The sequence below is a fragment of the Macaca mulatta genome, chromosome 3 (assembly GCF_049350105.2).
Source record: "Macaca mulatta isolate MMU2019108-1 chromosome 3, T2T-MMU8v2.0, whole genome shotgun sequence".
Lineage (NCBI taxonomy): Eukaryota > Metazoa > Chordata > Mammalia > Primates > Cercopithecidae > Macaca > Macaca mulatta.
Window position 1 is genome coordinate 106,539,568 of NC_133408.1, and position 24,757 is coordinate 106,564,324.

Consider the following 24,757-nt stretch of genomic DNA (forward strand, 5'->3'; position numbering starts at 1 on the left):
CCTGCACGTTGTGCACATGTACCCTAGAACTTAAAGTATAATAATAATAATAAAAATAAAATAAATAAATAAATAAATAAATGGATTTAGTAGTGCTTCAAAGGGAAATATATTTTTCTATTAAACAGCATAAATGTCACTCAGTAATAACACATCCTGGTCATACCTGAGAGGCTGTGGTTTTTAGTTTTTGGATGCCGTTCACCAGATGTTCTTTTTTCTTGGATACCTCATTTTGCTTCTTCTCCAACAGGTTCTTAAACAGTGATATTTGCTCTAGAAAACTCTTTGGGGTGGTATAGTTGTGCCTTCTCTCATTCCGGTAGTATCTGGTGCTCATTTCATTTACAGTGGTGTGAACATGTGCCATGAAAAGGCTAATAGAGTCTTTGTGCAGTGGCTGAAAACGTAAACATTACAGTTCATGTGAAATCCTTTCAAGTTAAAAATACAACTAAAAAAAAAAACAGAAGAAAAATCAAGAAAATGATCATTTTTTTTCTAAAAGTCAGAAAAAGATTATAGTATAACCTAGGAAAACTTATTTAATCTTTAAGCATTATCCACAGGATTTGGGAGATTACAATAAAGCATTCAGCTTGACTAACCTTCTTCTTGCCAAGTAGGACAAAGGGTTTTTATGCGCTCCACATACCAAACGCAAAAGCCAACATATACAGCTCTTCACAACTTGATTTGTATCTACCAAGTGTGTGAAAGAGAAGGTGGAGAAACAGACATGATATCCTGAGAAATATTTCTGCCACTGCTTTCAAACTAAGCTTTAGACAAAGAGAAGCAATAACCCTGCAAAGTCACTGGAAAAAAAAAAAAAGCCAAAACTTAGAAACTCACAGTTTTGTGAGAACTCATGTAAACACAAACTGGATAGTAGGGTATAAATGTCACTGCTGCTGGGAGAAAAATGTCATGACCATTTCTATTCTTATTTGGCAAAGAAAACCCACAAAAGAGCAACTCTCCTTCAGTGAGTTACTGGAAGACCCCCCACTATACATTCCTTCTATTTTGTCCTCTATGACTTCTGAAGTAGTTAACTTTTTAATTTGTGGAGTCACATCTCCCTCATTTTAATGATTATTTATTGCATTCTGTACAAGATGAACCAGGTTCAATTAATCAAGGGAAGCCTAAAAATCAATTAATATGAATTAAATGAGCTACACCAACTCTTAGGAAAGTCACACATAATTTACCAAAGTGTTGTCAATAATGCCCAGACATCTTTGGGAAAACTGCACACAAGTGGCTGGTGATGCAGTTAAACGTTTCAAACCTGCACCATTAATATTACAAGCAGAGGGGTGAGGAGAGATAGGTCAATTCTTGTTGGTGAAAAACAACTGCTCCTGAACAATGTCTTTAAACAATCAACTTTCCAACATCATGACAAATTCCCGAGTGGGTTTAAAATACCTCCATATTGGATTGTGCTGAGTATTAAAAATCCATCTCACCAGTAACTGAAATAATGTATTACTAAAACAAAAGTTAAAAATAATGTGATATAAATTCTGAATATTCTTGGTTTCTAGTGGACTCTATTGATACAAATATATTTCCAAACGGTGGACTCAGAAAAATAAAATTTATGAAGAAGTTTATATAAACTTCATATAAATCATAATTCTTTGGAGACTTTATTTTTACAAGAGCTTGACTTCACTACAGACATGTGCAGGAATTTAACCTGTCCTGTCTTGTTTTAATGGGAACTAAAGGTACATACATACCTTTCTACAATATAGATAAATAATTCCTCAGCCAAGTGTAACCTCCTTACAGGAAGAAAAAAAAAAAAAGAAAGAAAGAAAGAAAAAAAACCACTCTGGCCTCTGCCCAGCCATGATCCTTATGAGGAGGCTCCTTGGAGGCGCTGAAAGCTCTCTTTAACAACAGTTTCATTTGTAAATCGGGGATGGAAGAAGTGGTTTCCGGTAGAGCTGAAAGTGGCCCGAGACAACTTGTCTCAATGGGGTAAAATAACTATTGTTATCGGGCTTAACAAAATGGCACAGCATGGGAGACTCGCTGAGCCAGGGAGCAGCTGGTTGTAATTCACACTGTTTTTCAGAAAACTCTAATCGTTCCAGAACAGACCTCTTTGATGACTGGTCTTCCCTGCATTCTCAATTTGTCACTTTCTCTTATGATAAGGTCAGTAGTGACAGCACTTCCTGACATTAACAGCTGTGGCTTTTAAAAGGGTCATTGTAGAACTACTAATTGCAGTAATTTCATTAGCATAAATTATTTATTCTGCCATTCATTTATCTCGTTTTTTTTTTTTTTTTTTTTTTTTGGTGGGGGGCGTGGGGGAGAGTTGAGAGGAGCTGCTGCTGGTGCCGCTGCAGCGAGGGCTACACAATGCTGTATTTTTCACTTTGAGAGACGTGAGGGGAGAATATCATTCCTGCTAGATTTGGCCTCTTAATAAAAACCAGTTACGTGAGGGGAGAATATCATTCCTGCTAGATTTGGCCTCTTAATAAAAACCAGTTGATAACCATTTATAGTCATTTAGCAGCTAATCATGATGATGGCAAAAATAAAAATAAGCAGAGTGCCAGTATTGAATGGTTATAAACTCAAGGTTTCCTCACTAAGATGTTCTGGAAAGTGATGCTGTCTCCAACGCATAATCAAATGCAAAGATGAAACTGCTTTTCCCCACATTAAGAAAATGTGTTTAATTTCTACTCTCTCAGTTGGCTTACTGTAAACACAAAAACATAAACAGATCTCTGCTATTTGGTGTGACAGTTCTCGGGCAGTCGTAGTCTCTGCCACACCGAGTACTCCAGCCACCTGGCACTTCAAGCAAGTGCCAGTATATTCCTCTTGAAAATGACAAATAGCAGAGTGGAATGTAAACCAATACCCAGAGGTCAGCACTAAGTCAATTTAGGATTTGATACCTTCCCAAGACCAGTAAAGAAGACTACACTGGTCTGTAATCCTAAATTTGGGCTTTCAAAAGCATTGTATTCAAGGGAGGGAGGGAGGAAGGGCAAAAGAGAAAAGGGCAGGTGAAAGAATCTACTTTCTCTCTATTTGAAGTTTAACTTGGGACAATTTTGTCACATTAAATGCCATATACCTACAGTAAGTCTTGAACATTTTTCTCAGAAATTATTTCTGTGTTAATTTTTAAATATGTCAAACTGATGTGCTATACAATCTATCTGATCTTCTTGCTCCTTTTAGGGTTGGTAAAAGAATATATTAATAAGATATTTGTGGTTTTTGATGGCTTATAAAAGAAAACTCACTAATGCATAAAATGAGCAGTGTTGCATTTTAACACTTGTCCTAAGCTGTTCATAGCTGTTTCACTCTGAGAAGAAGATTCTGGAGGGAGCCAGGGACCCAGGGTTTGAATCCTAGGACCTGGGCTAGATTTCCAGTTCTGAAAAATCTAGTAAGATACTGCATACCCTCCTGTACTTCTTCCTGCCCACAACACTGCTCCTTTAAAAATTCTGTTTCCTTTCTTCTTTTAGCAGGAACTGGTTGAGCATCCCTAATCCGAAAATTCAAAATCTGAAATCCTCCAAAAGCCAAAACTTTTTGAGTGCGAACTTAACACTACAAATGGAAAATTCCACATATGACCTCATGTAATGGGTCACAGTCAAAACTTCGCTTCATGCACAAAATTATTCAAAATCTTATATAAAATTACCTTCGGACTATGTGCATAAGGAGTATATAAAACAAAAATGAATTTTGTGTTTAGATTTAGGTCCCATCCCCATGATATCTCATTATGTAAATGCAAATATTCCAAAATAAAAAAAAAATCTGAAACCCAAAATATTTCTGGTCCCAAGTATTTTGGATAAGGGATACTCAACCTGTATCAGTTCTGCTGCTGTGGTAGAAGTAGCACCAACAGCAGTTGCAGTAAGATTACTACCATTACACAGGGCAGCGACAAGTGTTAAATGTAGCACCAAGTACAATTTTCTAAATCGTGTGCTGTTTTTTTGTTTTGAGTTATCTGGTGAGTGCATTATATTGTTATTTGCTTATGCTTTTTGTATCTTGCCTTTAATTCTGGAGCTCAACTACTGGTCAGAGGCAAGACAAAGTCCAACAGAAGCCAATAATTTCCTAGGTGAGTTTTCAGTTATTGAAAAAGGTACCTTCAATGGTTCTCTGCCAGAAAGTTAAAACGAAGAAGCAATTGAAGACTCAGGAGGAGTGGAGGAAAAATGAAATCCAGGCCGGGCGCAGTGGCTCATGCCTATAATCCAGCACTTTGGGAGGTGTAGGCAGGCAGATCACCTGAGGTCAGGAGTTTGAGATCAGCCTGGGCAACATGGTGAAACCCGTCTCTACTAAAAATACAAAAATTAGCAGGGCGTAGTGGTGCGCACCTGTGGTCCCAACTACTCAAGAGGCTGAGGCAGGAGAATCACTTGAACCCGAGAGGCAGAGGTTTCAGTGAGCCGAGATCGCGCCACTGTACTCCAGCCTGGGTGACAGAGTGAGACTCCGTCTCAAAAAAAGGAAAGAAAGAAAAAAAAAGAAATCCAGCTGCCTCTTTTATAGAAAGAGGACAAAGCAGGAGATGGTGTGAATGGTGTGGCTGCTTCTGGTGAGGCCAGCACCTAGAGAAAAGCCTCAAAACTACAAACTTACAGTGACAGCTCCATTTAAGTCAATTACACTTTCAGCTGAATATGCATGTCCAGATTCCTAGGCAGCTACAAAATCTGGACCCTACTTATGAGGTCGAGGCCTGAAGAATGGGGAAGGATGTTTACAACTACTTGGGTCTTCCCTCAGCCATCTGAAGGTATGCTTAAGCCTGGGCAAGACTGCATTCATTAGGAATTATTTCAAAAATCCAGAGCTGGCAGCCAGTGAGAGGTTCTTCTACACGGATGTGCACCTCCCGCATGCTCTGGTCACAGACAGGACTGGGTTGGTAAGAGGGCCTGATGGAACCGTGCCAGGCCCAGACACAAGTCTTAGAAGATTTAGGCAGAATCAAGATAAATTTGGTTGCATTTGTTTTTGTCTTAATATTTTTAAATGGCTTCAATATTCCTTAGAATGAGAATTATTTTCCTCAAATTCACACAATTTCTATTGCATAAGGTTATCTTTCTACTTTTTATTCATATTGAATAATCCTAATTTATATTTCAAGGAAAGAACTGTACTTAAAGTCATTAATATAATAGAAACTCTGCTAATATAGCTATCACTGACAAAATGTTGTTTTATACCCTTTGTGTTTGGCATGCCATTTTAAAAATGAATTTACAGACCACTGGAGAAACAAGTCTTTAAATATAGCAGTAAAATAACTGTCCTCTTAGAGTGGACTTTCTCACAATCAGTTGTGGAAAACAGTAGTAAAATATTTCCTTCACAAGCTACCAAACTCTTCAACAATTGAAGGGGTGATTGCATGGGGAATAACTGCTTTTCCCTGAAAAAGCTGATGATACAGAGTTTGTGTCATTACTTTTAAGTGGCACCACATAAGGACAGGGGATTTTAACTCATTGGTTGGTCAACATGCCCCCAAAAGATGACCTCTTTCACCTTGCTCAGATCTACTCTACACCATCCAACACACATCTCACTCCTTCACCAGACAGCTCACTGTTTCATTTCCATTCAGTAACTTCTCCTTTCATCTGGCCCCACTTTCAAAGACGTTTATGATTCATTTTACCTTGAAAAGCAAAAACATCACTTGTTTTTCAACACCCCGGCTTCTCTTGAATTTTCGTTGTAGAACCCATGTACTAATCACCAAGGTCTTCACCCAATTCTCTCTCCAATGAGCTTCTCACAGCCTTTCCAACACTGTGGCCAGGTTTACCCAGAGGGCTTTTCCTTCTCTCCCTCCTTACACACCTCCTCCCATCTCCATTTCAAAATTTCCTTGGAGAGGTAGCGTGTGTTGACAAAGTCTTCAGATAAACACAAGTGTCAAACTGTTTCGGTCATTACTTGTCAGATGTCATTTAGTTCAGTATTAGGCAAGAGAAAAATAGCACAAACATTTATTTAGATGCAGTCAACCCGTACCCCTGGGTGCTGAGTGTGTACTGATGGAAAATTACATGTCAACACACACAAAACTGCTTGCCTTTAATGAATCCTTTCTCTGTGGCCAAAGGTGGTCACCTTGTATAAGTACCTTACGCTCAGCAAATGAGGTCAATAATTAAGAAGTGCCTAAATTATGCCAATAACTTTCAGTCTTAAAAAAGGAAATTAAGACTAAAAGAGTGATCAAATTGTGCTCATTCAAAAAACTTAAAAACTGTTTTTGACCTCTACAGAAAAGACACCACACGTTTTTAGAAGACCATGGACACATTGTACTCTGAACTAGAATTATTGCTCCTGCGCAACAAATTAGGAAGGTGGGGAAGTTAAATAAGCACCTTGCACTGAAATGAAATCATCTAATTTGTTTTGAGGTACAATTCAGTTCATCAGAAATGGTAAAGTGCTTTTAAAATTCCTATTTGGCGCTCAGCATCCTATAGGAGGCGTTATGACACCATCAGATCGAGCTTAGCACCTGACGGGAGCCCTCTGCACTTAACATGATGCAAGTCCTGCCTCATCCAGCAGATGTCAACGGTCACTGGCATATCAAAGCTCCTTTAGCTGTTTTCAAAGCGGCGCCCACCTGGACAAGAAAAAGCCTGCAAAGAGCAGCAAAGGGAAGGAACTTCAAAAGGCACTGTGCCAAATGCCAACTTAAACCATGCTACTAGCTCTAATTTCCTACCATTTGAGAAAGCAACATGCAGAAACAAAGTGCTCTGGTCCCTTTCTCTTCCTTACCAAACCAGCCTGATAAAACAGAACGTTGCTATTGGAAGATACATACTGACTCTCTCCCTGTAATAAAGCAGCATTCTGAACCCTTCTTGTAACTATCACAAGATAAAATGATGCCCTAGAGAATTCCAGAAATGCAACAGACCTGGAAATTGCCTAAGAAATTTGTGTTAATATTTATGACAATTATTTGTCATATTTAATGATTTTCCAGATGTTAGAGTACAAAATGTTCCTGGCAGACTTTAGAAGAGATAATTTATTATTTTCATTTATTTGTGGAAATGTTTTAAGTGTAAGTGTAGAGGAGAGAAGGAGAGGGGAGGTAGTGGAATACCCTAAAGTTTCTACCATATATATAATATATGTGTATGTGCATATATGTATGTGTGTATATATATGTATGTGTATATATGTGTGTATGTGTGTGTGTGTATATATACATATGTATCTTCCAAGTTAGACATTGCTTGACAGCTCTTCCCTAGCAATCCAGCACCAAATAATTAGATTAATAAACATTTCAGGAAAAGACTAAAGGAGAAGAGGTCTCCCTCCACAAAATTCTGTAGGTATCAGTGAATACCTGCATGTGTACTTACCTCTATAGCTGCTTTTTTTTTGTAGTAGAAGCAAAGGAAAATGATATTATGAACAATAAAGCTAGCTGCATACAAACAATTAAATATGTAAATATGACCAGGTTTTTAACCATATGGCTGCCGAACGATACAATATACAACAAAATGTAAAAGGATTGTTTTGGAAAGGTGGCAGTTATGCCTTTTGGAGTAAGGGTGGGACTACAATGGGTTGTACCTGTTCATGATAATCTTTCAACTAGAAACAGATATCATTCCTTACATATCTCCAGTTCTGTGTTTGCCTCTGAGAGTCACTTTCAGTGTCTGACCTATTCTAGGAACCTTTCACCTTATCACTCAATGGAATGAGAAGACAAAGCTCCCTGGGAAATGTCCGCAATCACTTTTCCAAGCTATGTAATCAGAGAGGCGCTAGACACGAATAAAACTTCATCTTCAGGAAATCTAAATGATAACCTCATATCTACATCCTTTTTCCCTCTGAATCTGAATGTTTGAAGCTTTTGTTGTTTTGTTTTGTACAACCATTTTAAAATGCCATGGGAGGTACAAATATAACCCATAAATCTGTAAAACCATAAGCAGATATATTATTTGACTTACCGGTTATGGGATATGGGAGCTATTTTTCAACTATCGATACTATGAAAATAATCACAATTCACTGCCTTACTTGGTTAAGAAGCAAGCAGTGCATGGCTACGGTGACTACATTTCTGTCTGGGCTTTTAGTTTGGACTTAAAGGATTTATAATCAGTAAGTCCCATTATGATTCAAGGAAGTAATGATCCTGAGCTTCCAGTGAGTCAGTGCAGGAGTAAGGACACACTCAAGTGCTGTGTGCAAGTCCATGTTCACACACGTCTGCACATCCTCCTCAATACGTATGGCAAAAAAAAGGTCAGCCATCATATTCCTTAGAATGTAAACTAACGGCTAAGTTTAGCGTCTTAAACAAATCAGGATAACTTTCTGATAGGAGATGTATTTTGGAAAGTACTTATCTACTGAGGATTTTCTGTGTGTGTGTGTGTGTGTGTGAGAGAGAGAGAGAGAGAGAGACAGACGCATGCTGACACAGCATACCTCAATTCCCTTGGTTTCCTCAATGAACCTCCTGCTGACGGAGACCAGAGCCTCCTGCGGCCACTCATGAAACCAGTCAATAGCCGTGCAGTTAACTATGGCTGGGAACTTCCGAGCTCTAACTCTCAGCGTGTGACCAACTGGAGAGAAACACAAAATGATCTGTGGAGACATGGGGGCAAGGCAGAAACAGGCGGGTGATGAGTGAGCAGAGAATTACATTGCAGTCTTAGACAATGAGAGAAAGGAGTGCAGCCAACCGTGACATTAAACTACCCTAAAGCCCTAGAGAGTGGACAGCAACATTAACCTCCTTGCTAATCAAAGTATAAACCTGTCCAAAGAGGCTGCTCAACTGGACACACAGAAACACTGCTGTGTGCTTTCCTTAAAATTTGCCTCTCTGTGCTCAAACATTTTTGATGATTATCATTAATGGGGGGAAATTTTATTCATTTACATTACACAAGTAACATTATAATAAAAAATAAAAATTAAAAAGAAATCACCATGATACAATAATACCAATGTTTTCATCTTCTGTTCCTTCCATTTTGTAATTCATCAGGCTCCATAAAGCTGCATAATACACTTTAAAAACAATGTTTTATCATCTTTAATGTTTATGTTTCCATTTAAAATGAAATAATCTACGTGAGCTCCCACTTCAGATTTTTAAAGGAATTAAAAATTCTGTTTATACTATCACACTCATCAAGAAAAAAAATCAGTTTAAACATTCTCCTGCTGAGAATTTTTTAAGTTTCTGCTGTAAATCTAAAGCTTTGTATAGTTATGTAACAATTTAAAAGTTAATTTAAATCTAAATATATTTCCACAGTTTTTTTAGGGACACAAGGGATTCTGTCAGGAGTCGCGAGGGTGGCTGTGACGTCTGGCTATGACAGTGGGTCACAGAAACTCAGTGAGAGGAGCACCTGGTCAGCTCCTGTGTGTTTCAGAAGGTTCATCAGAGACACCTTGTGTAAATGCTAAAATAACGGAGGTGTTCACTAAGCACCCTTTCCTTCTCTGCTTTTCTTCTCAAGTCCCTGTGTATGTGAGGACACTGGGAAGAGAACTGTCAATCGGGGTAAGGTCTGAGAGGGAGAATCTTGGTTTCCTCTTCTCTAGAAATGGCTCAGACCTGATGATATCAAACCCCGTGGCTGCCTCTAAGTCTCTTAACACTTTGAGATCGGGCAATTGATGAAATCGTTTTTCAAAGGATGTGATTTTTTTTTTTTTTTACCTACAGCATTAAAAAAATCCATGTCATAAAAAATTCCAGCATATATGAACCCATATAGTATCTCATTTAACAAGTGTTTTATGTTTATTTTATTTGCCATGTGTATTCAACAATTCAAGCTATATAAATATTAAGATCAAAATGTTTTCTTTTATTGTTCAAAAAACATGAGATCTACTCTCTCACATTTTTAAGTGTATGGTACAGTTTTGTTAACTGTAAGCCCAGCATTGTGCAGCAGATCTCTAGAACTTTTTCACCTTGCATTACTGAAACTCTACACCCATTGAATGGAATCTCTCTATTTCCCCTCCCTCTAGTTCCTGGTAATCACCATTCTACTTTCTGTTTCTAGGAGTTTGACTACTCTCAATACTGCACATAAGCAGAATCATACAGTAATTGTCCTGTGACTGGCTTATTTCACTTAGCATGATGTCCTCAAGGTTCATCCATGTTGACATATGACAAGATTTTGTTTTACAGATAAAAATATTCCATTGTGTGTGTGTGTGTGTGTGTATATATATATATATCACATTTTCTTTATCTAGTTGTCTGTTGATGGACATTTTTGTTGTTTGCATGTCTCAGCTATTGTGAAGTGAACATAAAAGTGTAGATATCTCTTCAAGATCCTAGTTTCAATGTCCTTGGCTATATACCTAGAAGAGGGATTGCTGGATCTTATGGCAATTCTGTTTTCAATTTTTTTAGGAACCACCAGACTGTTTTCCATAGTAGTTGCAGCATTTTACATTCCCACCAATAGGGCACAAGGGTTCCAATTTCTCCACAGCTTCACCAACACTTATTTTCTGCTTTTGTTTTTTTAATAATGACTATCCTATGTGAGGTGATGCTTCATCATGGTTTTGATTTGCATTCCCTGATTAGTAGGGATGTTGTATATCTTTTCCTATACCTGTTGGACATTTGTATGTCTTTTTTTTTTGGAGACAGAGTCTCGCTCTGTTGCCCAGGCTGGAGTGCAATGGCGCAATCTCAGCTCACCGCAACCTCTGCCTCCTGAATTCAAGTGATTCTCCTGCCTCAGCCTCCTGAGTAGTTGGGACTACAGGTACGTGCCACCACGCTGGGCTAATTTTTGTATTTTTAGTAGAGACAGCGTTTCACTATGTTGGCCAGGCTGGTCTCAAACGCCTGACCTCATGATCCACCCACCTCAGCCTCCCAAAGTGCTGGGATTACAAGTGTGAGCCACCGCACCCGGCCTTGTATGTCTTCTTTAGAGATATGTCTACTCAAGTCCTTTGCCCATTTTAAAATCAGATTTTTAACTTGAATTATAGGAGTTCCTTATATATTTTAAATATTAATTTCTTATCAAATATACAGTTGGCAAATATTTTCTCCCATTTCACATAGGTTGTCTTTCATTCTGTTGATCATTTCCTTTGCTGTATAGAAGCTTTTTAGTTTGATGTAGTACACTTGTCTGTTTTTGCTTTTGTTTCCTGGGATTTTGACGTCATATCAAAGAAACCATTGACAAGATGAATCTTCTGAAGACTTCCCCTATATTACATTTAAGTCTTTAATTTATTTTGAGTTGATTCTTCCATAGGTTGTAAGATAAGGTCCAATTTCATTTTTTGCATGTGGTTTAATGGTTTTTAATGTTGCATAAGCTGACTGATCATTTTTTCATTATATAAAATTCTAATTACAAACTAAATAATTGCTGTAATATTTAATGTGCTAACAAGCCTTAGTTAAAATGCATAGTTTTTACTTATATCTTAATTCTTAGGTTTCTTCTATCAGCTTTCCCCATACTTGAATATTTATCCTTTCTTCCCAAGTTGGTTTCCCACACCCAACTCATCTGTCATTTGTGCCAATTTTAGAAATGTCATTTACACATAATGTTAGCAAAGGCAGAGGAAAAAAGGCCTCTTTTATTTGACAAGATCCCAAGTATTTTCATCACTTCTACACTTATTTCCATGCTTGTAACTGGCATAGTATCCGATCTTAAGAATGTGTTAGAAAATACTGTATCTGAACCATATTTGTTCAACCTCAGGCAAAAATGCTTTCCCTGAGTTACTTGAGTGATAAGCCTTTGTTATTGGTATGGTTTGCCTCTGTGTCCATACCCAAACCTCATCTTGAGTTGAAATCCCCATAATCCTCATGTGTCGAGAGAGGGACCAGGTGGGAGGCGACTGGATCATGGGGGTGGTTTCCCCCATGCTGTTCTCATGAGATATGATGGTTTTAAAAGCATCTGGCATTTCCCCTGCATGCACTTATCTCTCCTGCCGCCATGTGAAGAAGGTTCTTGCTTCCCCTTCTGCCATGATTATAAGTTTCCTGAGGCCTCCCCAGCCATGTGGAACTGTGAGTCAATTAAACTTCTTTCCTTTATAAATTACTCAGTCTCAGGTATTTCTTTATAGCAGTGTGAGAATGGACTAATTATTTATTGAAAAATAATATAGAATGGTCACTTAGAGAACTATTTTTCTTTTCTACAATTTTATTATTGAAGATATTTTCTCCTATGTTATGTATTATTGCTTAAATAAGGATCCTTACAACACTATGTAAAATTGCATATTGTGAGTGGGCCTGGGAGGGTGGCATGGAGACCAGTTGTTCTCAAAGAACTGTCTAGGAGCTGGTTAGAAATGCAAATCCTTGGACTAACTCCAGACATAAATAATCAGAAACTCTGGGGGTGGGACCCAGCAATGTGTGCCTTCAACAAACACTCTCAGGTGATTCTGACACCCACAGTGACAGCCTGATAGTTTTAAATTGTCTACAGGAATACTTAAATGAAACATTGACTTTTTCCATGTTTTTGCAGTTCATTAAATATGCATAGAATCTAGGTCTCTACACACAGAGTAAGATGAAAAATTTAGAGAATTTTAAATACATAATTATATGTAATCTAAATTCTATCAGCTAAACTAGACTCTGGGAATTAAATTACAGAAATATACTTGTTCATTAGTAATTCCTTTGAAGGGAAAGGAGAGTGTCACGCTAGCCTTGAAAGTGCAGTAATTGACCCAATTCATTGCTCAGTAATTTCTAGTTTTGCTAAAAATTGAGCATAAAATTTCTCCTGCCACGCAGCTTTCCTTGGTAGTGGTGTCATGTGAGATTTTTCCAGAAACCCATGCTAATGTCTAGAAACCATTGGTTATTCTGCTCTTTTCTAAGATAGTTTACACAACTTTACAGATAACCTGAGGTAAACCCCAGTTGTCACAAGGAACATTACTGTGAGGGAAAAATCATTCCAAATAATTTTCCCATTATATTTCCCTTAATTTAATGAAAACTTAGTATAGCAAAGGGCTTATAAGAAATAAAAACAAAATAAATAATTTTAAAAGGGTGTTATATTGTCTATAATTTAACTAGTAGTATAATATGCATGTGAACAGTCATTTTATTTTACACCTTAGGGGCTGTTGGTTAATATCTGGAATACACCACCAAGGGCTACACAGACTGGTGGGGAGGTGGCTAATCAGTCTTGCATGGACTCTAATGGAAGCCCACACTGCAGAGCCAGCTACCAGAAGCTCTTAGCCAACTACTTCTCTTGTCAACATAAATGTTTGGTTAGGCAGCATCATGGATGGTAGACATGATTTTTCACTGAGGAAATAAGTAATGTTCAAGATATATGAAACAAAATCCCCCCACCAAAAATGTGTGCATAGCTGTGCCAAGGTATGAACAAAATTTAAAAATCTAAGTATCAAGGTATCCCAATAATTACATTTTGGGCAGCGGCCCTTGGGATTTTGGAACTTGACCAGTCCTCTGGTAAACTGCTTATAAAGAGTCTAGCCTTTTGATGTGATTCCAACGAGATCAGCTGAATCTTTCCATGGAAATATTGCCACATCTGCCCCAAAGAAACCTCCAGGGATGGGCAACCCAGGTCCCCAGAAGAACAGAGCTGGGATTACACTAAGATTATAGGGCAGGTTGTAAGGCTTCTGTGTGTGTCTCCTTATTATCAGCAATCAACTCTCTGTAGGAGGCTTCAGTCTGAGACATCCTTTCCTGGAAGCATACCTTGAGTTGGGAGATTTGGGGAAAAAGCCCTCTCCCTCACCCAACAGATGTCATCTACCTTGAAGTACCTAAACTCACTGAACTACACCATCCTTTCTCCTCCCACCCCCACCAAAAAGTTCTTGATAATTGCGAGTGCGCAAATTGGCTTAAGTTAGTTTCCAACAGTGGGATTAGAAAGGAAAGTCAGTGGAAAAAAAAAAAAAAAGTTAAAAATGCCTCTGGCAGCTGTGCTTTTTTCTCAAAGCAAATTCTCACAAGTAAAAAGCAAACCCTGAAATCACCATCTATGTACTTCCTGCAGCTCTAACATTTGGATGTCAGGAACTTGCTTTTGGAATTCATACCACAGAATTTTCTATTCCTTTTTTTTTTTTCTTTTGCCCACACAGGTGTTATGACTCATTTGCAGGAACCCACTTTTCCCCATGCTTTGTAATATGTTTTCATTTCTTTTAGATAAGATCTCATCGTCAGTACATATTTATTTGTAGATCACTAACGGGACTCAGTCCATTTCATCTGGTAATGAAAATGTGAATTGCTACAGTCACTCTGTATGTTTTTTCCAGTTGATACAGTTTATTCTCAGATGGTAGTAACCCTCCCACATATTTACTTCAGAAGCTTCCGTTCATCACTTACGTTTGCATTTATCCTCAAAAGTCTCAGTATTTTTCAAGAATAATCACGTCTAAAACTGAGGAAACCCTCGCAGGAATGGAGGTTTAGTGGGGAAAACCTTCCCAGGTTTGACTGCTTCAGGGTCACTTTATCATGGTCCTCATATCTTCCTGTATCACCCCCCTATCTAATTACCTTTCAATTTCAATTTGTTCTTAAAAGATCCAATAGCTTCAACATGTGCACACTCAATACATTTTCTTATTTATTTCCCTTTTAGATAGCACACAATGAACTCATTCCCATAACCTTTGACTTGTGTAAATATTGGACACTACAAATTTTTGCTAGAAGAATGTTTGACATCAGGGAGTTTTAGTTAATTTTTCTTTCTTTTTCTGAACAAAAGTCTCTTATTCACAAAGAAAACTGTGTGTGGAATCCCAACAGATAGCAAAGAGCAAACCTATTCCTGAGGGGGAAGACAGGAAGTAGAGCCCTTGTCTCAGCTGCCGTGCTTGTCACCAGTGCCTGCACTGGTCACAGACTGCGTTCCAAGCCAGTCTCTAGCCCCATAACAACGTATAAGTTTTGTTTTGTTTTTAAAGAAAATCAGATGCCTATTTTTCTTTCTTCTGGCTGGGGCTTTATTTGAATTGTGTCATGCCAAGTCTCTGGCTTCCGATCAGCACTGCTCTGTTAGAGTAGCCGGTGTTTCTGCTGATGCAATGGGGTAACTCTACACACATGCATCATTGCAAGAACAGGCCTCAGACTCTACCAGCAAGCCCCACAGCTGAATGCTAGCAAAATGAGAAAAGCACGACATGCTTTCCAAAATGCAAAGGCTATTCAACACACAGTGATATTCTTACTCAAGGGATTAAGCACTGGATTTCTGGTGTAAAAATTTTCTTTTACAATATAAAATAATAGAAAGACTTCTATTCATGCTTTGGAACTCTCTTCTTGATCACTATTTTTTCGTGACATCTTCCTTGCCCTGTCTTCTGTTATCCTACATAACCTTTATCTCTCAAGTACATCGTTGTGATTTTGCTTTTTGTGTGTGATTACTGGATTGAATGAGGTGGCTCCAGGTGGGCAGTGGCTGGGTTAGCCTTTGCTCCCTGTCACATTCCAAGGAATCAGCACATCACGGGCACTCAGTACATATTTGCTGAGTGATGAATGGCTAAATGAATGAGTAAACATATAGCAGTTTGAAAAAAGCTTTTCTGGGCAAAATAAAACATTGATATTTGTGTCCTAATTTTTTTGAGGTTTTGTTGTTTTATCTAATCTTAAAGAGGGTGAACCTCAGATACAGAGTACAAGGTTGCACCTTTTGTCTTTCTCTAAAGTTCTTTTCATTCTACTTACATCAAATAATAACAGAAAATGGGAGGACAGAAACTAGAGCACTGTATCCAGAGAGATATGGTCCTGCAAAGCAAAACACAGTTGGCAGCATAGAGACTCACAGAGCTCTGGAACCAGTGATGGGCAAGCTGGCTGTTAGAGTGTTTCTTGTTCCTCATTAGTGCGTGTGTCAGGATGCACGGCAGGAGGGGTGAAGAGTGCCCCTCTCATGAATGAAGCCGTCGAGATGGCTATCCGCATAAGGGAAAGAAGTCAAACGTTCTGCTCCTCAGCCAGAGGTAGGTTTGAAGAGACTCGACTACACAATCTTATAAGGATAAGGTTCTGCGATAACGGATTTTCCACTGGCCAGGTGAGTAGTTGAGGTTTTACACAAAACGAAAAACATACCCTGAAAATTACTTGCGTTACTACTAAGTCTTTTGGCTTATGCCATGTGTGTCTGTGTTAATCTGTTGCTTGCATACAAGTGGGCTTGACATTTTTGTTGACACTCTTAGGTCCCTGCACATGACGCAGCGTGAGCCAGGAGGAAATCACCCACCTTGTCTGTTGCCATACTTTAGCTGTGAATTGCTGTCTCTACTATCCAAGAAGGAAGAAGAGGGAAGAAGCCTAAGTGGAGCCAGAGGAAGAAATACTATAAAACCAAGAAAAACAGAAAAGCTCCTGCAGACTGCAAGGCAGCTAATTCCTCTGAAGTTGATGTAATATAAGAACCTGAAGAAAAGAATAAAAACTTGCATAGCACTCTCAAGAGGTTGGAAGGAAAGAAAATAATAGAAATTCATAGTAGAACTAGCCAAGATGAAGAAAGAAGATAAAAGAAGGGGGTTTAAATAAAAACGAATAGGATAAACTGCAACACCTTTTCCTAAAAAATATTTAAAATACCTCAGGCCAACATTTCATCCAATACTCAATGATGGAAAGTTAATGGCATTCCCATTACCTAAATAAATAAATGAATAAAGATGATCATTATAGTTACTTAAAAATTTTAACTGTTGTTCAGAAAGTATGACTGTCCCAAGATACAGGAAAGTGGTGATTATTAAAAGGATTAAAAATTAAAAGATGATCTGTCTACTCAGCAAACTCTAAAGAACAAAATGCAAAAGCTAGTGGAATTAATGTGTGCACTGAATTGGTTGGTAAAAAAAACACATAACTAAATATCCATCATTCCTCCTTCCCTCCATCCAATGGCTTTCTTTTATGTCCACAGTGATCAGTTAGAAATTTGGCAGGAGTGGAAAATGCTATAAAATTATTGAGAAAAGAACTTAATGAGAAATGTGTAAAATGAATTGAAGACAATTAGTTGCTTTTTCCAAGCTCAAAGACATTTTGACTAAAGGAAGAGATGTGCCACATTCTCGGAAGAGGTCAATTATTATAAAGATGCTAATTCTTCCCACATTCATTAACAAATTTCAGGTGATTCTAATAATTCCCAACAGGATTAGCAGAATTTAGCAAAATGATTTTAAAGTTCAGCCAGAATAAAAACGAGTAAGAAGATCAAAGGATATCTGGAATAATACCCTTTGTGTTGTGAAAGAATTCACACTATCAAGAATAAACCTTAAATTATAACAAGGAAAACAGTGTAGGTGAATGAATAAAAATATTCAATATTGTAATTATATCCATTATCCCCCAAAATCAGTCTATACATTTTCATTGAATTTTTTTAAAAGTCGTCAAACTGATTTCATACTTAATCCAGGAAATTAAAGGTGCAAATAACTAAGTAAATGTGGAAAAGGAAGGTGATCTTGCTCTACTAGATTCCAGAATATACTATAAGGCTATAACAAACACACCAATTATGTGTGTTTATTATGCAGTGTGGCAATTATGCAGAAACAAATTAATGGGACATAATAGACAGCCCCAAATAGAATCTCATATATTTAGGAATTTAATAGATGAGATAAATAGCATTTTGAATCAGTGATAAAAGAGAGTTTATATAATAAATGGCATTGAGGGTATTCAGGGGTGGAATAGTAGGAAAGCCATCTTATAATTTACACAAAACTGTCTGGCTGAACATTAAAAATATTATAAATTAATGTAAAGAAAATTGAGAATAATATTTTTATGACCATAGAGTGCAAAAATTGCTTCCTAAAAAAGCCTTAACACATGAAAGCCATAAAATAAAAATTTAACATTTTTAACACATATGAATGTAAAACAGGAGGTCATCATAAAGTTAGCAGAATTATGATAAATTAAAAAAAGAACTGGAAACACCATACCAGAACATTCTGGACATATAAATAATATCCACTATATAAAGTGCTCATATAAAACAATATGAAGTTACAGCAAACCAATAGGAAATTTGGAAAAAGCTATAAATGGATAAAGGACTTTTTCTACAAAGAGTTGTTTAGAATAAAGTGCATTTCAGTTAAATAGTTCATTCCATTCACCAAATTCTTGAATCATTTGATTTTTACCCGCTATGGGAGCCTTCTAATCAGAAAAGGAAATGGGTAGGTAATTAAAGAAGACTGCGTGAGATGTGAATAAAAATTTTTTAGTTCTGAATATATACTTCATGTTTATATGCACTTAGAAAACTGAGAGGAAAGATACCAATATGTTATCTCTAGGCAATATTATTAAGGGTAGTTTAAAAATATTGTTTTCATGTTGTTTTGTATTTTTAAATTCTCTCCAATGAGTATATATTTTTTAAATGATCAGAAATGGATCCTATATATACACTTAAGTAGGTAGATAACGAGGCAAATATCTAAAATCTTGGGAGGGAATCAGAGGCTGCCACATAAATCAAGTGTCCTCTGCACTACAGCATCAGATGGTCAGGAAGGAAAGTAAGAAAGAAAAGTTACTGGGTTAACTAAGGTCCACCAGAGAGGAGACGGAAGTTCTGTATTCTAGCTGTAAGATGAGAACTGTGTGGGAAAAGATGCACATAGACAAATGTGAAGGAGAGAAGGCATCTGGCATTGCTATTCATTGGCTTATTTGAGGCAATCCAAGGACACACATCTGATGGTTGTTAATGAGAACTGCCCTCTGGGATTCAGAGGTCACATTTTGCATGCCAACAGGTTCTCATTGTCTCTGCATTCCAAGTGGGAACTGACTTTGGGTGGTGAGCATGGGTAATGGGGTGGCAACTTCACATCATTTAGCTTGACCTGCCAGGTGTGCTCACCAACCCCTTGTAACACATTAAGCTTTCCATGGTGCCCGGCTTGGAATGTATGCAAAGGAGATATCAGCTCATCAGAAATTCTGAGTCTTTAGTACACACTGGTGAGTATCATGATATCTGAAAATAACATAGAGCAATTTGGAATTCTTCTTTAAAATTCCAAGGATGTGGGGGTAATATACATAAATTAAAAGAAAGAAGTTGGCATTTTCAGGCTAAAATACTACTCATTTTTACCATAATAGTTCTCCTTCAAGGTAAAGAGGTCATGGTGCTGACCATCAGCCTTCTGCAGGATGGATCGAACTAAGTGACAAGGCCAAAGGGGATCAGAAGTGGGATCCCTTCTTCTGACAGAGATATCCTATTTCTACTTGATGTTAAAAACAAAATAGCACATAACAAAAACAAAACCAACCTCCTACTCATTTTAGTAGGGAAGAGATAAGCCATTCAATTAATAGTCCTGTGATGATCGGGGGGTAGGGGTGGGGAATTATCCAAATCTAACTCCAAAATAAACTCCATCTTGCATTGAGTTAAATACTAAAAAATGAGACCATAAAAAGGATTAGACAACAATAGAGATGAACACAAAACTGACCTCAGTTTCGGTAAGGTCTGCCTACACACAGACCCAAAGGAAACAAAGAAAAAGGCTGATGGATATAAAAATATAAAAATGTAAAACTTCCGTATATCATTCTGTATTATATGAATATTAGTAAGTACAAGGAAAAAAACATATACATATCTCAATAGATGCTGAAAATGAATTTACTAGGTTGATACTTCTTTGACAAGATACATATTCTGAATCAAAAGCCAACATAAAACCTAACTGTGAAACATTAGACACATCCCCATTAAAGTAAGAATTAAGAGAGAATTCCTACTATTATCAAAATTACTTAATGTTCTGCAATATTTGCCAATGCAATGAGGGAGAAGAGCAGAAAAACAGAATAGCAGGAAAGACAAAATATATTTACTTGCAGGCTATATGATATCAACCAACTATTAGAAACTATAAGAGAGACAGTAAGGTTGCTGATTATATAGTTAAAAATCAATAGCTCTCCTATATACAAATAATACACCATTACAAAACTTTATGAAACAATCTTTCTCTAAAAGCAATAAAAGACACTGTACCCTGAAGATTAAATTCTAATATAAAATAAGCATTCAGCATGATTTCAATCAAAGTTGACATGGAGTGTGTTGAGAATTTGACAAAATGATGCTAATACTTATCCAAACATATAAACACAGGAGAATAAGTAGAAAAAGCTTAACAAGAAAGAGCAACTGGAAATGGAAATAAATGATAAAGCTTTACTAATTTATAGTGCAATGCTGAAATCAGTAGCAGAGAGTTAACAAGAAAAGAGAACAGAGAATTTAGAAACAGACACAATTAATATGGCTATTGGACACACACTAAAGATGGTATTTGAAGCTGGTAAGGAAGAAACACATGGTGTTTAGGCAAGAAGACATCTTTTTGGGAAAAATAACCTGAAACCTCTCAGCTCACACTTCACCATATTTAATAAAAAATGTATTTCAGAGGTAGCAAAGTTTTAAACAGAGCATGAAAGCATATAGGCACCGAAATGACTGATACTGCTTCTTTTTAAAACTATTCCAAAGCCCATTTCAAATTTTACTCATAAAGGCAACGTCCCCAAATTAAGTATTTACTCCCGCAGACTCCTTAGTAGCTGGAGACAGCATGGGAAGCATTTGAGGCCAGTCAGACATCAGCTTAGGGTTTTGGGGAGGAGCTTAGGTTTCCTGGTACAGAGTCTCCAGGTCCTCTTCCCCTTCCATCCCCCTGCCTGGAACATAAACATACTGTACCCACCTGTGATCAGGAGGCAAGAGGCATCACGACAAAAGCAGGCAGAAGAGAAAGACGAGAGATGAGCATCTTTTCTAAGGGGCCTCTAAGGGTAATACTGAGCCAGTCTGGACTTGCTATTGTGAAAGGCTTCAAGAAACTGTTCAGTTTTCTCTTACTGTAGCTCAATGTGAGTTCCAACTGCTTCTAGTAAAGATTATCTTGCTCATGCCTGTAATACCAGCACTTTGGGAGGCCAAGGCAGGTGGACATGAGGCCATGAGTTCGAGACCAGCCTGTCCAACATGGTGAAACCCCATCTTTACTAAAAATACAAAATATTAGCCAAGTGTGGTGGCCGGCACCTGTAATCCCAGTTACTTGGGAGGCTGAGGCAGGAGAATCACTTGAACCCAGGAGGCAGAGGCTGCAGTGAGCTCAGATCACGCCATTGCATTCCAGCCTGGGCAACAAGAGTGAAACTCTGTCTCAAAAAATAAATAAGTAAATAAATAAAAACAAAAAATAAAAAGAGATTATCTTGAAGAGTAAAATACTTTTCTAAGAAATGGATCTGAGGATCCATTAAGGGAAAAACTGATTAATCTAATACATAAACCGTTAAAAAATTGGAAAGTTACAGACCTATAAATGAACATGCGCCATAAGTACATTTAAAAGACAAAAGAATAGGAAAAATATACATGAGACACATATAAATACATAGAACTCTTATAAACAAAAATATGTACAATCCAATAGCAAATTGAGCCCTTTATGACTTAGCCTTAGTTGTTGCTCAGCATCACCTCTGTCATACTGGATATTAGCTGAAGATTCATAAGCTCCCCACCCAAATTCAAGAAGAGGGGATCTAGATGCCACCTGTGAGTAAGAAGAGCATCAAAGAATTTGAAGGCATGTTTTAAAACTACCACAAGCTGTAACTATTGAATCTAGCAATATCCATTCTAGGAATTTATCCTGTAGATGCAAGCAAAGTTGAGCATGCAAGATATATACAATGTTCATTCTGGCACTATTTATAACAATGGCTCTTAAATTTCATCATGCCTCTGAATCACCTGGAGGCCTTGTTAAGAGAGATTTCTGGGGCCACCCAAAGTTTCTGCTTCAGGAGGTCTGGGGTGGAGTTGGAGAAACTACATTTTTCAAAAGTTTCTTGTTGATGTTGATTCTGCAGCTCTGAGCAATAGATTATGAGAACCACTGATTTATACTATTACTACCTCAAATTCTAACATTGTACTTGTTTTCCCATTCGATAAAGAAAATTTGATTCTAGTATATCACAATGGAACAGGAAGAAATCCCTGGTCTTGTTCCTAGCTGACAAATGTATTCTTAGTCTATTTTTGATGGGGAGAAACCTCTTTGGGCAACTGAACCTTAAGTTCTAACCTTCTAACCTCAGCCCAGAATTGGTTAGTAAAATTAATGTGAAACTTGAAATAGCAGAATGTTGGAGAAACTTAGTGACTCTACTCCCTAATGTCCAATCAAAGGCATATTCAGGGCCAGTGCCAGTCCCCATCTCCTGTCCTTAAATACTCCAGCTCTATAGCTGCCACAGCCTGCCACTAACTTGACAGGCATAACAACATGAGAAGCAACAGTTAAGCAGCAGCATTCCTAGATTACTAACCATTCCATACTAGAAAGCCTGAATTGTCCTAGCAGCATTCTTAAATTGGCTTCCTGATGAGTTTGGAGGCTCTCCCTGTTATCTTGTGATACTTGACCTTTATTGTTCTATTATCTGGTTATATTGTCTGCCTATGTGATACACTATAGCACAGAGCAGCCAATGAGGAAGAACACTGGGGTAATCCTTCAGAACATCTGAGCATTACTTCTTTTGTTTTTGAGACAGAGTGTCACTCTGTCACCCAGGCTGGAGTGTAATGGCGTGATCTTCGCTCACTGCAACCTCTGCCTCCTGGGTTCAAGTGATTCTCCTGTCTCAGCCACCCCAGTAGCTGGGATTACAGGCGCATGCCACCAAACCTGGCTAATTTTTGTATTTTTAGTAGAGATGGGGTTTCATCATGTTGACCAGGTTGGTCTTGAACTCCTGACCTCAGGTGATCCTCCCGCCATGGCTTCCCAAAGTGCTGGGATTACAGGCGTGAGCCACTGCGCCTGGCCCATCTGAGTGTTACTTCTAAATTCCTTTCCTTGAAGTTACTGACATCATCATCACTTTCTTAATTCAAAACTCTCCTCACTATTCACTTCATGATTTAGAAATCTCTTATCTCATTCCAATTTACTTTTCCAGATTTATTGATCTCACTCTCCCTATAAGAACTCTATGTTCCAGGCCTTTAGAGGTAACTTGGGTTTCTCCAAATGTGTACCATGCACTTGACCTTTATATAAATGCCATTTCCCGTCCCTGAAAACTCCTCCCTTTGAATTCTTCTCCATGCTTGACACGTGGCTCATCATTTCCTCCAGGATGACCAGCTCCAGTGACGAAGGATACTGCGCTCCTCTGTAATCCCACAGCACTGTTTACATTTATATTGTATGATAATTATTTGTGACGTCTCCTGTGTTCTATAATAGTGTAAGTTCCTCAAGGGCACGGACCACAGGCGCTTCAGCTGAGGACTGCACACACTGCTCAGCAGTGCTTTGCAGGAGCCCAGCATCATGGGACACTTTAGGAAGATACGCTCCAGATACAGGTGTGTAAAAATGCACACATCCTTTCAAAATGCATTACTGAAATCCAAACTCATAATAAAAAACTCAGAATAGAACCAGATAGTTGCAATAGCAGGTTTTAACTAATATGCCAATTAAGCAAGTATTTCTTACTTTGAGCTGTAGTCGCACCCTGGCCAAAAAGAATTTCCAACAGTTTTCTCTGGAGTCCACCATGCCCAGAGCATGAACTTCATTATGAATTCCAGAAATTATCTTGTCCACATCTTCATCGCTGAACAGATCTGGGATTTCTCCTGCCCCAAAGAATGAGTAGAATTACTAAAAGATCACTGCAATTTAAATTTTACATATAACTTTTAAACGTTTGAAATGTTTTACAAGACAAAGTTCAGCATAAATGATGAGTTTCAAATCAGAAATGTCATGTTTCTTTTTTATTTACAAGACATACAACACATATAAGCCATGATGAACACACCCTCTACACCCACACACGTAGGAAGAACATTTGCTTCACTGAAGGCCTTCTCATCCATAAACAGACTAAGAAAGCAATACACCTCAAATTAGTTAGCTTTATAGGTTTCTCCCCAAAGACTGCCCAGCAAACATCTCAAAGGCGAATTCTCTCTCTTTAAAGTTCACTGAAACTCCAGATAATTTGTCATTGGGGAAGATCTTTCAAGAAATGTGTTGGTTTAATCACCTGATGCCAGCAAGTCATTAATCAGCATGAGGAAGCTCTCGTCTAGAACCTGGGCATCTGTCAGCAGGAATACAGTGGGCATGTTCTTGGCTCCAGTTCGGATGTACAAATTGGCAAGATCTACCTGTAAGGAAAGGCCATCATTCATGTTTTGTTAAAATGCTGATGCGGCATTGGGAGGATGTGTGTGAGTGCCGGGGAGAACTGAGTAACTGTATCGCCATAGCACTGTGGGGTGCCTTTCACTGCTTCACATATTCCTTCTCTGAGAGACCCCATTCTAGGGGACAGCAGTGCGACACCACCTCCATTTCCGACATGTAAGGATAAGTGTTGTGTTTCTGGCTTACTGCAGCAGAGAGATGAAAACAGACTCAGATCACCAACTCCCTTCTCACTGAGTACAAGCGAATTCATTGACGCCTTTTTCAAGCAGTGCCA

At 38.0% G+C, this 24,757-nt stretch overlaps 1 protein-coding gene across 1 annotated transcript in view; it reads right to left on the reverse strand.

Annotated features, from left to right (window-relative positions):
* Window positions 1-24,757, reverse strand: part of DNAH11 (dynein axonemal heavy chain 11) — a 373,548-nt gene that overhangs the window by 140,836 nt on the left and 207,955 nt on the right. The window contains exons 53-56 of the mRNA XM_077996991.1: window positions 24,317-24,440; window positions 23,761-23,903; window positions 8,536-8,697; window positions 167-400 (exon numbers count right to left, since the gene is read on the reverse strand). Coding sequence (XP_077853117.1) covers window positions 167-400; window positions 8,536-8,697; window positions 23,761-23,903; window positions 24,317-24,440 — 663 coding nt within the window. The remainder of the gene's footprint in view (window positions 1-166; window positions 401-8,535; window positions 8,698-23,760; window positions 23,904-24,316; window positions 24,441-24,757) is intronic.